The sequence below is a fragment of the Triticum aestivum genome, chromosome 7A, assembly GCF_018294505.1.
Source record: "Triticum aestivum cultivar Chinese Spring chromosome 7A, IWGSC CS RefSeq v2.1, whole genome shotgun sequence".
Classification (NCBI taxonomy): domain Eukaryota; kingdom Viridiplantae; phylum Streptophyta; class Magnoliopsida; order Poales; family Poaceae; genus Triticum; species Triticum aestivum.
Genome location: NC_057812.1, coordinates 169705198 through 169721008, shown reverse-complemented (window position 1 = coordinate 169721008; position 15811 = coordinate 169705198). Strand labels below are relative to the sequence as shown.

At 45.4% G+C, this 15811-nt stretch overlaps 1 protein-coding gene across 1 annotated transcript in view; it reads left to right on the top strand.

Annotated features, from left to right (window-relative positions):
• The window catches only part of LOC123153221 (citrate-binding protein-like), a 2883-nt gene extending 1204 nt beyond the window's left edge, over positions 1–1679 (top strand). Inside the window, exons 2-4 of the mRNA XM_044572441.1 lie at positions 829–1046; positions 1131–1508; positions 1653–1679. Of these exons, the coding sequence (XP_044428376.1) occupies positions 829–1046; positions 1131–1508; positions 1653–1679 (623 nt within the window). The remainder of the gene's footprint in view (positions 1–828; positions 1047–1130; positions 1509–1652) is intronic.
• The last annotated feature ends 14132 nt before the right edge of the window (positions 1680–15811 follow it).

The window sequence follows — 15811 nt, the reverse complement described above, 5'->3', positions numbered from 1 at the left end:
ATACAACAATATAATACAATATTAGCATCCTACAATTTCTACACACAAGTATAAGATGTTTTGAATATTTCAATATAGCCTAGGTACGGATTGAAATGAGTGAACAATCACAACGAAACGTGTCTATATATTGGATTCGGAAAAAAGATAGAAATGGAGGGGCTCGGTGTCTATAAATTATTTGTCCTCACGGTAGCTTCTTCAGCGTGCTAGTGAGTTAAAAATATCCCAGCAAAAAAGGTGAGTTCCAATTACCTGGTAAAAGTAAAAATTCAAGCATACCCTCGCTTGAACAGAAAATAATTTCTCCATTGTTTAACTCCTTGCCGTCGTCCCAAATTGAACTGCCGTGTTCGCCAGGACACGCGCGCAGTAGATCTATCACCGCGTAGGAGGGATCAATACATCGCTTTCCCCTTCTGAATTACCGTCAGTAACACGAAAATAACAGCGTGCCGTCAATGTTAGTCGCCGCCTGTTCACCCTACCTAGTCACCTCGTATGCACTAGTAAAAGGGAACAACTCAAGCTGCATGTATCCAACGTATCCTCTGCGTGTAAAATCAAGAGCGCTATTTAATTAAGCTGTCAATTCTGCAACTTCGAACATGAAGTATATACTGATAAATCGCCAGAGCCTATATAAACCACAGCGAACTTGATTACACCCACACCCATCGATCCCATCATCACAAGTCTCTGCATTGAGAGATAATTCAAGGAGACAAAGCAGAAGCCACACACGTAGCACCAATGGCTCCTTGCTCTCTCTCTCTTGGATTAGTGTATCTCTGATTGTCTTCTTGGCGTCGTGGTCATGCGTTGTAGCCAGGGGCGCACGGGCACCGAGAGCGGCCGACCCGACCTATGGGTTCACGTCGGTGAGGCTCGACGAGGGCAACTTTGTGCTGCAGCGCCCCTACGACGAGGCGAGCGGCGCGCGCTACAGCTTCGACGGCAGTGTGCGGAAGCTCTGGGTGCTCGCCTCCGACAAGCCCCATGCCCGGCAGAGCCATACCAGCCCAAGAACTGAGATCAGGATGGCAGTAAGTAATTACAAGTCATTGCTATGTACTCCATTTGGGTGTGATTAAGATTTAGTGATCTTACTGATCTTCTTCTGCTTGCAGGGGTACGACTACAGCTCCGGCGTGTGGCAGTTCGAGGGCTACGGGTACGTCCCCTCCGGCACCACAGGGGTGTCTATCATGCAGGTGTTCGGCGCCGGCGAGACGGCCACCACGCTCATGCTGCACGTCTACGATGGCGCGCTGCGGTACTATGACCGGCAGGTCGTCGAGGACGCCATCTATGACAGATGGTTCCGGCTGAACGTGGTCCACGACGTCGAGGCGTCAACACTCACCGTGTACATCGACGGCGAGCAGAAGCTGCATGTCCACGGACGCGGGGGCAACTCTCACTTCTTCAAGTTCGGTGTGTACGCGCAGAACCACGACTCCAGCTGCATGGAGTCTCGCTGGAAGGACGTCAGGATATTTCAAGAAGCATTAGAATTATATATATATATATATATATATATATATATATATATATATATATAATAGTACAGTATTTATTAGATATGAGGTTTATATATATGAGGATCTATTTTCTATATTTATGCTTGCAATGTTCTTTTTTTTTGGAAGGAAGACGCACAAAGCGTCCGACTTTAAATTAATAAAGCTCCAAGGCAACATCCACACAAAGTTCCAACCTTACAAACCATAAAGACATAAGTTCCGCGGGCTCAACGTCCCGGCAAAGATAGAATTCCAGCTAGATAGATAAGTATAAACATAAACGCGCGGTAAAGCAGAGGTAAACGCAAAAGACTCCGGCCCTGTTTGGTTCAGTTTTTATCGACGGATTCCGCTGCCGCGCAGCAGAATCTGAACCAAAGGGCGAACCCAGCAGAATTCGATTCCAGAAATCCGCTGTAAAAATCTACACCAAAAGCGGAAGCAGCCCAGGACGTGCTTTCCAAAATCTGATTCCGCTGCGGGCCAAATCTGATAAAGCTGTATCGGCTGGTTTGCCAAATGATCTACATCTTTTTCACATCAGATTTTCCACAGCTGTTTTTCCACAACAGATTTTTCACAGCTGCTTTTAGAAATCCACAGCCGAACCAAACAGGGCCTCAAGCTTGCTGTCCTTGTTGTCTTGATTTCACCATGCATAGCTTGATCTGCTCCATAATCTCGGTCATGCGGCCCTCGTCACGCTGCTTCCCCAATGGTGCCCAAGCCTATAAGAAAATGTGGCATTTGAAAAGGATATCAGCTGGATGTGCAAGGTACTTGTGTTCAATGGTAATTTTGTTCCGCACCGTCCAAATCGACCATAACAGCGCCCCTACGCTATGCCACACCACCCTCGCATTGGCACCCCTCTGTGCCGCCAGCAAGTTGATTAGATCGTCGCTAGTTTGCGGGTTCCAATTCTGCTTAAAGGTATCTCTAACCGCGCTCCACGCAAATCTAGCTAAACAGCACCTGAAGAAAACATGGTCAACGTCTTCCTCGAGGCCACAAATGGCGCAAGTCCCGTTCGCCGGCCCGTTCCGTTTGGCCACATTATCAGAGGTTGGAAGACGATTACGGAACATTTGCCACATAAAAATCTTGATCTTGAGGGGAATGCCAGCCTTCCATAGCCCCCCTAGCCATGTCAAGTACATTCCCCTCCGTCAACTTCTCATATAAGGATTTGACCGAAAATTTCCGGGAAGCCGTGAGCTTCCACGTGATAGCGTCATTTTCCTGGCTGAGAGTCCTCCCCTCGAGGCCAGCCATGAGTGCGTTCCAAGAAGCAGCCTCGCCTGCCTCCAGCGTCCTGAAGAAGGAGATCGCCGACGGGTGCACTCATAGGGCATCGGCGACCATAATGTTAGTGTCAGTGGCCAGTTGATAAAGCTCCGGGTGGGATTGCCACAACGGAGCTTGACCCTCCAACAGTCTAGCCAAAATCTCGTTGACGGTAAACTGGGCACCCATCGTAAAGGCCGGTCTCACCGCTTGGATCCCGTTCCAAAATGGTGATCCCTTAGGCTTAGCCTTGAAAAGATTTCCGTCCGGGAAATATTTTGCCCGAAGGATATCCGCCCATAGTCCCGTCTCATTTTGGGCAAGGCGCCACCACCATTTGGTGAGCAGGGCAACATTCATGAGTTTAGAGTTCGTGATCCCCAAACCACCGAACTTTTTTGGTCTGCAAACCGTGGCCCATTTCACCAAATGGTATTTGTGTTTCGTCCCAGTTCCTTCCCAAAAGAACCGGGAACGCTGAGTGTCAAGCTTGGCATGAACTCCATCCGCAAGAAGAAACACCCCCATTATAAAAAGAGGAAGGGAGGACAGGCTAGAGTTGGTCAAGATCAGCCTAGCTGTCGATGACATAAACCTCCCTCGCCACGGGCTAACCCGATTAGCGACTTTGCCATAAAGCGGCTCCCATTCGGCTATGGTCAGATTCTTGTGCGAAATCGGGAGTCCTAGGTATTTGATCGGAAATTTCCCAATCTTGCAATTGAGCATATTGGCAATCCATCTACTTTCATGATCCCCAATCCCAATGGTGATCACTTCGCTTTTGAGAAAATTGATCTTAAGCCCCGACAAGATCTCAAAAGCGAGTAGCAAAAGCTTAATCGAGGCGATACTATGGTCGTCAGGTTCGAACAGAAGCATCGTGTCATCTACGTATTGTAGATGAGTGACACCACCAGGGATGAGGTGGGGGATTAGCCCTCTAATGTGCCCCGCTGCCCTGGCTTTGTTAATCAATGCCGCTAGGGCATCCGCAACAAAATTGAAGATCAGTGACGAGCTCGGGTCTCCCTGCCAAAGGCCACGTTTGTTGCGGAAGAAATCACCCGTTGTACCATTAATGGTAACCACCGTGTGCCCACTACACACGAGGTGCATGATTCGGTGGACGAAACCCGCATCAAAACCCTTCTTGATGAGGACCTCACGCACGAACTCCCAGTTCACGCGATCGTAGGCTTTCTCAAAGTCCAACTTGAGAAGCACGCCTCGTGACTTGGTGCGTTTAAGCTCATGAACAATTTCTAGAAGCGCTAAGGGGCCTTCGAGAATGTTACGGTGTTTGAGGAAACCGGTCTGACTATGGTTAATCACCCGTTGAGCCACCGGAGCCAAGTGCGAGGCATAGGCTTTCGCGCAGATCTTGAAAGGAACATTGCTCAGAGTGATCGGCCTAAAAAGTTTGATGTCATCGGCCCCTTTCACTTTAGGGATCAAACTAATAGCCCCGTAGTTAAGCCACGACAGGTCTATCGTACCTAACGCGAAACCGTTCACGATATTGTAGAAAAGATGCTTGAGATGCGGCCAAAACTTTTTGAAAAATTCCACCGGCCAGCCATCCGGCCCATGAGCCGTGTCGGTTTTCATATTGTGCAGAGCTTTATCGATTTCCTCCGGTAGGAAAGAGAGAACGAGCCCTTCATTCTCCTCCTGCGATACCCATTCAGATGGGTCCCACAGGTCCTCACGGAGGCTAAGAGCTTTTTTCCTTGCCCGCCCCCAAAAGGCCGATGAAAAACTCATAGATGTGAGCCACTATGTGTTTGTTGGTTAACAGGATACCAGTATCAGACTGCAGACGCAGAATAGTACTTTTACGCTTTCTTCCGTTAGCGAAAGCATGGAAGTAACCGGTGTTTGCGTCTCCTTTAGTAACTCACTTGAGTCTGCCCCTACGTCGCTAATATTCCTCCTCCGCATGAAGAATAGCAATGACTTTGTTTTCTAGATCATATCTATGTGCCCATTCCCCCTTCGAGAAAGGTCGGCGAACTGACTCCAAATCCAGCGCAGCTATTGCCTCAACCATCGTAGCACGCTCCTTTTTGGTTTCACTGCCGTGGTCCGCACCCCACACACGCAGGAAAGCCCGGTGTTTACTAGCCACCACGGTCCAGCACTCTGCCGGTCCGTGTTGCGGCCCGAGCTGGGCGCGGATCGAAAGCCAGCGATCAACGACCATCTGCGCAAACCCCTTGGATTCGAACCACACTGTCTTGAAGTAGAATCTAGAGCTACGTCTAATGTGATCCTCCCCCGAGGAAATGTCAACGGAATGTGATCGGAGCCAATACGCGTTTCAGCAACAAGCGTGCACAAGGGGAAGAGAACCTCCCACTCGGGAGTACAAAAACCCGGTCTAACACGCTCCGGACCGGCTGCAATTGCTTGTTGGTCCAAGTGTATCTAGCCCCTGTCCGAGCAGCCTAACGCAATGCCGCTGCCGCAATGGCATTATTGAACATGGACACCCGAGTCCAGTCAATGTTGGCATTGTTCTTGTCCACCCCCGAATGGATTAAATTGAAATCGCCACCCACCATCAGTGGTAAGTTGTTAGCTCTTTTGGCCCCAACCAAATTGGTAAGCTCGAGCAAGAAATCCGCCGAACATGAGTGATCAGCAGGTCCGTACACGCACACTACCACCCACAATTTACCCGAGGCACGATGTTGTATGATAGCCGCAAGAAAAAATACACCCACATCCCATTGCAATACATCACATACATCACGATTATAGCCCATCAAAATGCCGCCCGAGTGGCCCATCGAGGGAACCTAGTGCCAAACAAAACATTGCAAGGGATCAAACACAAGAAGGTCTCAGAACGAGAAATCCATTTTAATCGTTTCCTAGAGTGCTACCACATCGATCTGCTCCTTGGCCATATACTCCTTGAGTTGGGTACGCCGCCCTCCGTGGCCACAACTACGTATATTCCAAAACATGTAGTGCATCTAAACAATCCGGTTTCGCAGGCGCACCCCCTGGAGGTCACCGCTTTCGCCACTCGCTTCCGTGCCGGATTCCGGCTGGAAGAAGGTAGATCAGAGGCCTCCCTAGTCTCTGTCCCCTCAGCGGGTCCCGCCTCGCCACCATCCTCTACTGGTACGATGGCCAATTGGTTTTTATCAGCGCAATGAGCAGCCGCAGCCGCGAGCATAGCCTGCGCTTCTTCCCTAGCACGCACCAATGAAATTATATCCCCATAAGGAGAACTAATCGCCACACTGCTATCGTCTAAGATACTAGCAAGATGCTCATCCGAAAAAGCGTTCAAGATACGATAAGAGGGAAAGGGGTTACCTGATGATTCTAGGTTCTTGTCAGCGAGACGTTGCTTGGCGCTCTCCAAGGAGGACAGCTCACCTAGCTTGGCCTTGGCCCGAACGCTGTGAGCCCGCTGCACCACCGGTGTCGCTTTAGAGCGCCTGGCCTTGCTGCCCGCCTCGGACATTCCCAACGCCGCCCCCAACGCTCCTCCAAGTGTCGCCACCACCGCCACCGCCGCCTCAGATGTAGCTTGCTTGTTGGCCGGCTTCCTGCCTGCCGTCTTCTTGGCATGGCGACCAGCGCTGTTGGAGCCACGCTTGGTTGCTGGAGTTGTATCGTAGTCAACTACACACCCTGACTCCGTCCCCATTGCCACCGCAAGGGAGGACGTCAAGGCAGCAGCTGGAGTGACCCCAACCACCTCGAGATGCCCCTACATCGCCGGGAGCTCGGCCGAGATGTTGGATTGGTATTCATCGAAGGTCAGCGCTAGGAGAATGGTATTTCTACCGTGCACAGGATCTCCCATGCATGCATAGTGTTTTTAGGTACAACTCCCTCCGTCCCAAAATAAGTGACTCAACTTTGTACGATTACACCGTATGGTTCTATCCTAGATTCTTTCTCTTCTCATACTAACCCATGCATTTTAAGTTGGGTGGGGAATTTTAAAACCACAAATCTTTTGAATGAAAATTTTGGGATGGAGGGTATTCTTCAAGCCAAATGAGTTGGAGACAAGCACGTGTAGAGAAATATTTGATTGTTTGGTCAAGCGTCGAGCCTAGTCGTGAACATGAGTAAGAGTGCAGCCTTGCCGATTTGGTGCTCTTAGGAGGAGATGGAGTTGGTATCCACCTCTCTTGGCTACGCGAATACGACGTCCCTGTGCAAATATCTTGGCTACAAGGCTTGGTGGACCGGGTGGCGGATTGCCTCCCACTCTGGAAGGCGGCCATGTTACCAAAGAGCGGCAGACTACTTCTTATCCAATCCGTGCTACGAGCTATTCCCGTGCACTCAATGGTGGCTCTGGATTAGCCAGCGAGGGTCCTGTCGGCGCTAGTAAGATATGTAGAGGGTTTTTGTGGTGCAGGAAGAAGGAGGCCAGAGGCGGGAGCTGCTCTGTCGCGTGGGATGTGGTCTGTACACCCAAGTGGGCAGATGGACTGGGGCTGCCAAACCTGCACTGGATGAACAAGGCGCTGTAGGCGCGCTGGCCATGGCTGCAGCTATTCGACAAAGGAAGGGCTTGGACGGAATTCTCGATTGTTGTCCCGCCGGAGTCACGCGCGCTGGTGCAGGCAGCGGCGCAGAATGTGGTTGGGGATGGAAATTCCACTCTATTATGGGAATATAGATGGATTGATGGCTTCAGAATTGGTGAACTCGCTCCGGCAATCTACGAACGAATACCGAAAAGAATTAGGCAAACCAAGTTGGTTTCGGATGCACTTAGAGACAACAACTAGACTGTGGACATCGGCCCTAACTTAACACAGGAAGCGTTGGAACAATTCCTCAATTTGTGGCCGCAGATTGCAGATATACAGTTAACAGCTAGGATTGAGGATTTAGTCATATGGGCTTGGGAAAAGCACGGGAACTTCTCGGCCCGTTCGACATATGCGACCAGGTTTATGGGTCGGGAGGTGTCCACAATCGCATCGTTCACTTGGCAATCCAAAGCACCCCTACGATGTCGTTTCTTTGCTTGGCTGGCAATCAAGAACCAAGGGCAATGGTGTAGCAGGCAAGAAGAAAGCTCAACCAACCGAAAAGCAACTAGGGCCAAGTGCCTTCTCGGGCTGTGGATGATATGGAAGCATCAGAATGATATTATATTCAACGGGGTGACACCATCAGTACCATGTATCATCCAACGGATCCGTGACGAGGGCAAGCTTTGGGTGAAGGCTGGATTACTTAAGGGTGATGCTCAAGGGTTTGATGTAGACCTTGTAGAGTGGGACGTCAGTGAGTAGTCTGTACTAGGAATCTTAGGTGGTGTGGGATAAAATTTGCATGTAAATAAATCATGTAACAGTGGACCTGGGGTGTCTCTCCCCTTTCTTATTTAATGAATGATACGCACACTCGTGCGCATCCGAGATTTTTTTTGTTTTCTATCCTGTTAACATATTCGGGGTCTTGGTAAGGAGATCTTTCAAACAAGATCAATCATGAATATATTTCCATATTTTTTAATACAAATTTTGAAACTGGATGAAACATAGAATATAAAACCCATCATACTACAACATTTACATGAAACAAGTTTCGCATAATATCATAAGTTTCAGACCATGTTTTATGGAGTTTCACCATCTTTCGTATGGTTTCATCATGTTTCAAAAATCAAAAATTTAAAAATATCAAAATATATCCAAGAGTGATCTTGTTTAGAAGTCCCCGCCACTAGGAATACAAATATGCAAACAAAAGTTAAATCGGGCTTTTGGTACATAAGATAAAATGATTCCAAACTTTGAAATCACAAGAAAAAAGCAGAAGTGTGTGGTGGGTTTCATGTCAGATAGTAGGTGCATGGACCATGTGATTAAGTGACATGACATGACTAAATGGGTGAAATACAACTAGAAGAGGAGTGCATGCATCCGAATCTCCATCTCTATGTAGGGGAACGTAGCATGCAATTTCAAAAAAAAAATCATACGCTCACGCAAGATCTATCTAGGAGATGCATAACAACGAGACGGGGAGAGTGTGTCCACGTACCCTCATAGACCGAAAGCGGAAGCGTTAGGTTAACGCGGTTGATGTAGTCAAACGTCTTCACGATCCAACCGATCCAAGTACCGAACGTATAGCACCTCCGTGTTCAGCACACATTCAGCACAATAACGTCCCTCGAGCTCTTGATCCAGTAGAGGGTCGAGGGAGAGTTTCGTGAGCATGACGGCATGGTGACGGTGTTGATGATGTGATCCGCGTAGGGCTTCGCCTAAGCAGTACGACGCTATGACCGGAGGAGTAAACTTTGGAGGGGGGCACCGCACATTGCTAAGAGAATAACTGTTGTGCTATGGGGTTCCCCCTGCCCCCGTATATAAAGGAGGGGAGGAGGAGGCCGACCACCAAGGGGGTGCTCCAAGGGGGGGAGTCCTACTAGGACTCCACTCCTAGTAGGATTCGCCCCCCCTTTTCCTTTCTCATCGAAGGGGGAAAAGGAAGGAGAGGGAGAGGGAAAGGGGGCCGCGCCCCCTTCTCCTTATCCAATTCGGACTCCCTTGGAGGGGGGCGCGCGCCACCCCTTGCAGGCTCCCCTCTCTCTCCCCTAAGGCCCATGTAGGCCCAGTATTTCCATGGAGGGTTCCGGTAACCCCTCGGTACTCCAAAATATACCCGAACCATACCGGTGTCCGAATATCATCGTCCAATATATCAATCTTTGCCTCTCGACCATTTCGAGACTCCTCGCCATGTCAGTAATCTCATCTGGGACTCCGAACAATATTCGGTCACAAAAACACATAACTCATAATACAAATCGTCATCGAACATTAAGCCTGCGAACCCTACGGGTTCGAGAACTATGTAGACATGACCGAGACACATCTCCGGTCAATAATCAGTAGCGGAACCTGGATGCTCCTATTGGTTCCTACATATTCTACGAAGATCTTTATCGGTCAAACCGCAATAACAACATACGTTATTCCCTTTGTCATCGGTATGTTACTTGCCCGAGATTCGATCGTCGGTATCATCATACCTAGTTCAATCTCGTTACCGGCAAGTCTCTTTACTCATTCCGTAATGCATCATCACATAACTAACTCATTAGTCACATTGCTTGCAAGGCTTATAGTGATGTGCATTACCGAGAGGGCCCACAGATACCTCACCGATACTCGGAGTGACAAATCCTAATCTCGATCTATGCCAACCTAACAAACACCTTTGGAGACACCTATAGAGCATCTTTATAATCACCCAGTTACGTTGTGACGTTTGACAGCACACAAGGTGTTCCTCCGGTATTCGGGAGTTGCATAATCTCATAGTCAAAGGAACATGTATAAGTCATGAAGAAAGCAACAACAATAAATCTTAACAATAATTATGCTAAGCTAACGGATGGGTCGTGTCCATCCCATCATTCTCCTAATGATGTGACCCCGTTCATCAAATGACAACACATGTTTATGGTCAGGAAACTTAACCATCTTTGATTAACGAGCTAGTCAAGTAGAGGCATACTAGGGACACTTTGTTTTGTCTATGTATTCACACATGTATCAAGTTTCCGGTTAATACAATTCTACCATGAATAATAAACATTTATCATGATATAAGGAAATATAAATAACAACTTTCTTATTGCCTCTGGGGCATATTTCCTTTACTCTCCCACTTGCACTAGAGTCAATAATCTAGATTACATAGTAATGATTCTAGCACCCATGGAGTCTTGGTGCTGATCATGTTTTGCTCGTGGCAGAGGCTTAGTCAAGGGTCTGCAAAATTCAGATCTGTATGTATTTTGTAAATCTCTATGTCTCCATCCTTTACTTGATCACGGATGGAGTTGAAGCGTCTCTTGATGTGTTTGGTTCTCTTGTGAAATCAGGATTCCTTCGCTAAGCCAATTGCTCCAGTATTGTCACAAAAGATTTACATTGGACCTGATGCACTAGGTATTACACCTAGATCGGATATGAACTCTTTCATCCAGATTCCTTCATTTGCTGCTTCCGAAGCAGCTATGTACTCCGCTTCACACATAGATCCCGCCATGACGCTCTGCTTGGAACTGCACCAACTGACAGCTCCACTGTTCAATATAAATACGTATCCAGTTTGTGACTTAGAGTCATCTGGATCAGTGTCAAAGCTTGCATCGACGTAACCATTTACGACAAGCTCTTTGTCGCCTCCATAAATGAGAAACATATCCTTAGTCCTTTTCAGGTATTTCAGGATGTTCTTGACCGCTGTCTAGTGGTCCACTCCTGGATTACTTTGGTACCACCCTGCTAAACTTATAACAAGGCACAAGAACAACAACGACTAATTTAGCCACCAATATATTCCCGAAAAGTCGAAAGCTAAGCGATAATGGTTTTGTGAAATCTTCTACGATGTTAATTGGTAAAAGGATTGGAGTTGGTTTAATATATTTCTTGAAATAGCTCAATCCTTTTTTGCTAAGACCACCATAAAAATATGCCGCTGACGTCAGTTTGGTACACAGCATTGCATACATGATAGAACCTATGGCTGAGGCATAGGGAATGACTTTCATTTTCTCTCTATCTTCTATAGTGGTCGGGCATTGAGTTTGACTCAACTTCACACCTTATAACACAGGCAAGAAGCCTTTCTTTCACTGATCCATTTTGAACTTCTTCAAAACTTTATCAAGGTATGTGCTTTGTGAAAGTCCAATTAAGCATCTTGGTCCATCTCTATAGATCTTGATGCCAAATATGTAAGCAGCTTTACCGAGGTCTTTCATTGAAAAATTCTTATTCAAGTATCCTTTTATGCTATCTAGAAATTCTTTATTATTTCCAATCAACAATATGCCATTGATGACCCACAAGTGTAGGGGATCTATCGTAGACCTTTTGATAAGTAAGAGTGTCGAACCCAACGAGGAGCAGTAGGAAATGATAAGCAGTTTTCAGTAAGGTATTCTCTACAAGCACTGAAATTATCGGTAACAGATAGTTTTGTGATAAGGTAATTTGTAATGGGTAACAAGTAAATAAAGTAAATAAGGTGCAGCAAGATGGCCCAATCCTTTTTGTACCAAAGGACAAGCCTGGACAAACTCTTATATAAAGGAAAACGCTCCCGAGGACACATGGGAATTATCATCAAGCTAGTTTTCATCACGTTCATATGATTCGCGTTCAGTACTTTGATAATTTGATATGTGGGTGGACCGGTGCTTGGGTACTGTCCTTCCTTAGACAAGCATCACACTTATGATTAACCCCTATTGCAAGCATCCGCAACTACAAAAGAAGTATTAAGGTAAACCTAACCATAGCACGAAACATATGGATCCAAATCATCCCCTTACGAAGCAACTCATAAACTAGGGTTTAAGCTTCTGTCACTCTAGCAACCCATCATCTACTTATTACATCCCAATACCTTCCCCTAGGCCCAAACAATGGTGAAGTGTCATGTAGTCGACGTTCACATGACACCACTAGAGGAGAGACAACATACATCTCATCAAAATATCGAACAAATACCAAATTCACATGACTACTTATAGCAAGACTTCTCCCATGTCCTCAGGAACAAACGTAACTACTCACAAATCATATTGATGTTCATAATCAGAGGGTTATTAATATGCATAAAGGATCTAAACATATGATCTTCCACCGAATAAACCAACAAGCATCAACTACAAGGAGTAATCAACACTACTAGCAACCCACAGGTACCAATCTGAGGTTTTGAGACAAAGATTGGATACAAGAGATGAACTAGGGTTTGAGATGAGATGGTGCTGGTGAATATGTTGATGGAGCTTGACCCCCTCCCGATGAGAGGATCTATGATGATGGTGGTGGTGACGTTTCCCCCTCCCGGAGGGAAGTTTCCCCGGCAGAACAGCTTCGCCGAAGCGCTAGATTGGTTCTGCCAAGGTTCCGCCTTGTGTCGACGGAGTTTCGTCTCGTAAGATTGCTTATGATTTTTTCCTCGATGAAAGACTCCATATAGCCAAAGATGGGCATCAGAGGGCTACCAGGGGGCCCACGAGGTAGGGGGCGCCCCCACCCTCGTGGATGGTGGGTGGCCCCCCTCTGGTATTTCTTTCGCCCAATATTTTTTATATATTCTGAAACATGCTCCCATGAAGTTTCAGGACTTTTGAAGTTGTGCAGAATAGGTCTCTAATATTTGCTCCTTTTCCAGCCTAGAATTCTAGCTGTCGGCATTCTCCCTCTTCATATAAACCTTGTAAAACAAGAGAGAATAGGCATAATATGGTGACATAATGTGTAATAACAGCCCACAATGCAATAAATATCAATATAAAAGCATGATGCAAAATGGACGTATCAACTCCCCCAAGCTTAGACCTCTCTTGTCCTCAAGCGGAAGCCGAAATCAAAAAATATGTCCACATGTTTAGAGATAGAGGTGTCGATAAAATAAAATACGGACATGAGGGCATCATGATCATTCTTAGAACAGCAACATATATATATATATATATTGTCATATGATCTCTTATGCTAAAGTAACAATTCATTCACAGTTTCAAGTATGAATCATAAACTTCATTGAAAACCAACAAACTGTAATATCAGTCACTGAAGCAATTGCAATTTATCATAACATCAGAAATAGTCAATATAAGAGCTTTTCAGCAAGTCCACATACTCAACTATCATTTAGTATTTCACAATTGCTAACACTCACGCAATACTTATGGTTATGAAGTTTTAATTGGACACAGAGAAAGATATGGGCTTATAGTTTTGCCTCCCAACCTTTTACCTCAAGGGTAATGTCAACAATAATGGTTCATGAAAACTCACATCCAATTAGCTATATATATCAGGATCTTTCCAACACATTGTGCTTGCCAAAGTATAAAATGTAAAAAGGAAAGGTGAAAATCACCATGACTCTATTATGAAGTAATAGACAAGAATAAAAGATAGTTCCTTCGCAGAGGGAAGCAGAGGTTGGCATGTGCTTTTATGGTTGAATGCACAAAATCTTAATGCGAAAGAACGTCACTTTATATTGCCACTTGTGATATGGACTTTATTATGCAGTCCGTCGCTTTTATTTCTTCCAAATCACAAGATCGTATATAGCTTATTTTCTCCACACTAATAAATCATACATATTTAGAGAGCAATTTTTATTGCTTGCAACGATGACAACTTACTTGAAGGATCTTACTCAATCCATAGGTAGATATGGTAGACTCTTATGAAAAAACCGGGTTTAAGGATATTTGGAAGCACAAGTAGTATCTCTACTTGGTGCAAAGAATTTGGCTAACATGAGAGGGAAAGGCAAGCTCAACATATTGGATATCCATGACAATATAATTTATTTTAGATATAAGAAAACATAACCCATTACGTTGTCTTCCTTGTACAACATCAACTCTTTAGCATGTCATATTTTAATGAGTCTCACAATCATAGAAGATGTCCAAGATAGTGTATTTATATGTGAAAACCTCTATTTCTTTATTACTTCTTATTAATTGCAACGATGACCAAAACTATGTTTCTCAACTCTCAACAACTTTTATTCATCATACTTTTTATATGTGAAGTCATTACTCTCCATAAGATCTCTTTATTTCTTTTTATTCTTCCTCTTTTATTTTATTCCCTCAAGATCATAGCAAAATAGTCAAGCCCTTGACTCAACACTAATCTTTATTATATATAGCTCATGGACTCGATTACATAGAAGGATCATAAAGCAAAACTCAAAACTAGATCATACTAAAACTTTATTCTACTAGATCAAGATATTACCAAAAGGATCGAACTAAGAAAAACGGTAAAGATAAAAGTGTGATGGTGATACGATACCGGGGAACTCCCCCAAGCTTGGCAGTTGCCAAGGGGAGTGCCCATACCCGATACTCAGTTCTTCTTTGTTGGTGAAGAAGGTGTTGGTGATGATGGATAGTTGCACATCGAGCGTAGGAGATCCTCCAATTTGCGGATAATGCCCTTGAGTGCGATGATATGCTCCTTCAACAAAATATTTTCACTTGTGAGATACTTGTTTTGAATGCGAGCTAACTCAATCATCTTGAAAGCTTCAATTTCCATTGGGGTAAAGAGATTGTGATGAGGTTGAAGGATGTCTTCTTCTACTACTGTTGAAACTTGATCCCCCATGGCCTTCTTGATCCCATCATCCTTGTTGATCTCTCCGGGCTCTTCTCTCTTCAGCTCTATCTTCATTAGCCAAGCATCGTTTCCCTCATTGTTGGAGGAGGACGGAGACGACATGATGCATGGCCTTGACAACCCTGGCAGAAAACAACTCGAAACAAAAACATGAGATATTTGCGTGGTATGGTGGTCAAAACCTTTGGGAGATTATATAATGAATTTTTACCGACCAAAAGAAGTATCGTGCAAGAAAACGGAGTCCGGAGAGAACACAAGGTGCCCAAGAGGCAGGGGGGCATGCCCAAGGGGGTAGGGCGCACCCTCCACCCTCATGGACGCCTCATGTCCTTCCCGGACCACTTCTTATTTTCCTATTTCCTTAAATATTCCAAAACAGAAAAAAATTGCTATTTGAACTATTTTGGAGTCGGTTTACTTACCGTACCTCATACCTATTCCCTTTCGGAGTCTGAAACACTCTGGAAAGTGTCCTTTATGTATTCCTCCGGGGTTACATTTTCAATAACATTAGTTTCAACATTTATGGGATTACCTGAGATATAATGTTTGATTCTTTGACCGTTCACCACCCTCAGATTTGTGCCTTCGAAGCTGTTGATTTTTATAGCACTGGAACAATAGACCTCCTCAATGGCGTAAGGATCTTCCCATTCAGAGAGAAGTTTGCCTGCAAAAAATCTTAAACGAGAGTTGTATAGCAATATATAATCACCTACATTAAACTCATGTTTTTGTATCCTTTTGTCATGCCATCTTTTAATTTTTTCTTTAAACAATTTGGCATTCTCATAGGCCTGGGTTTCTCCA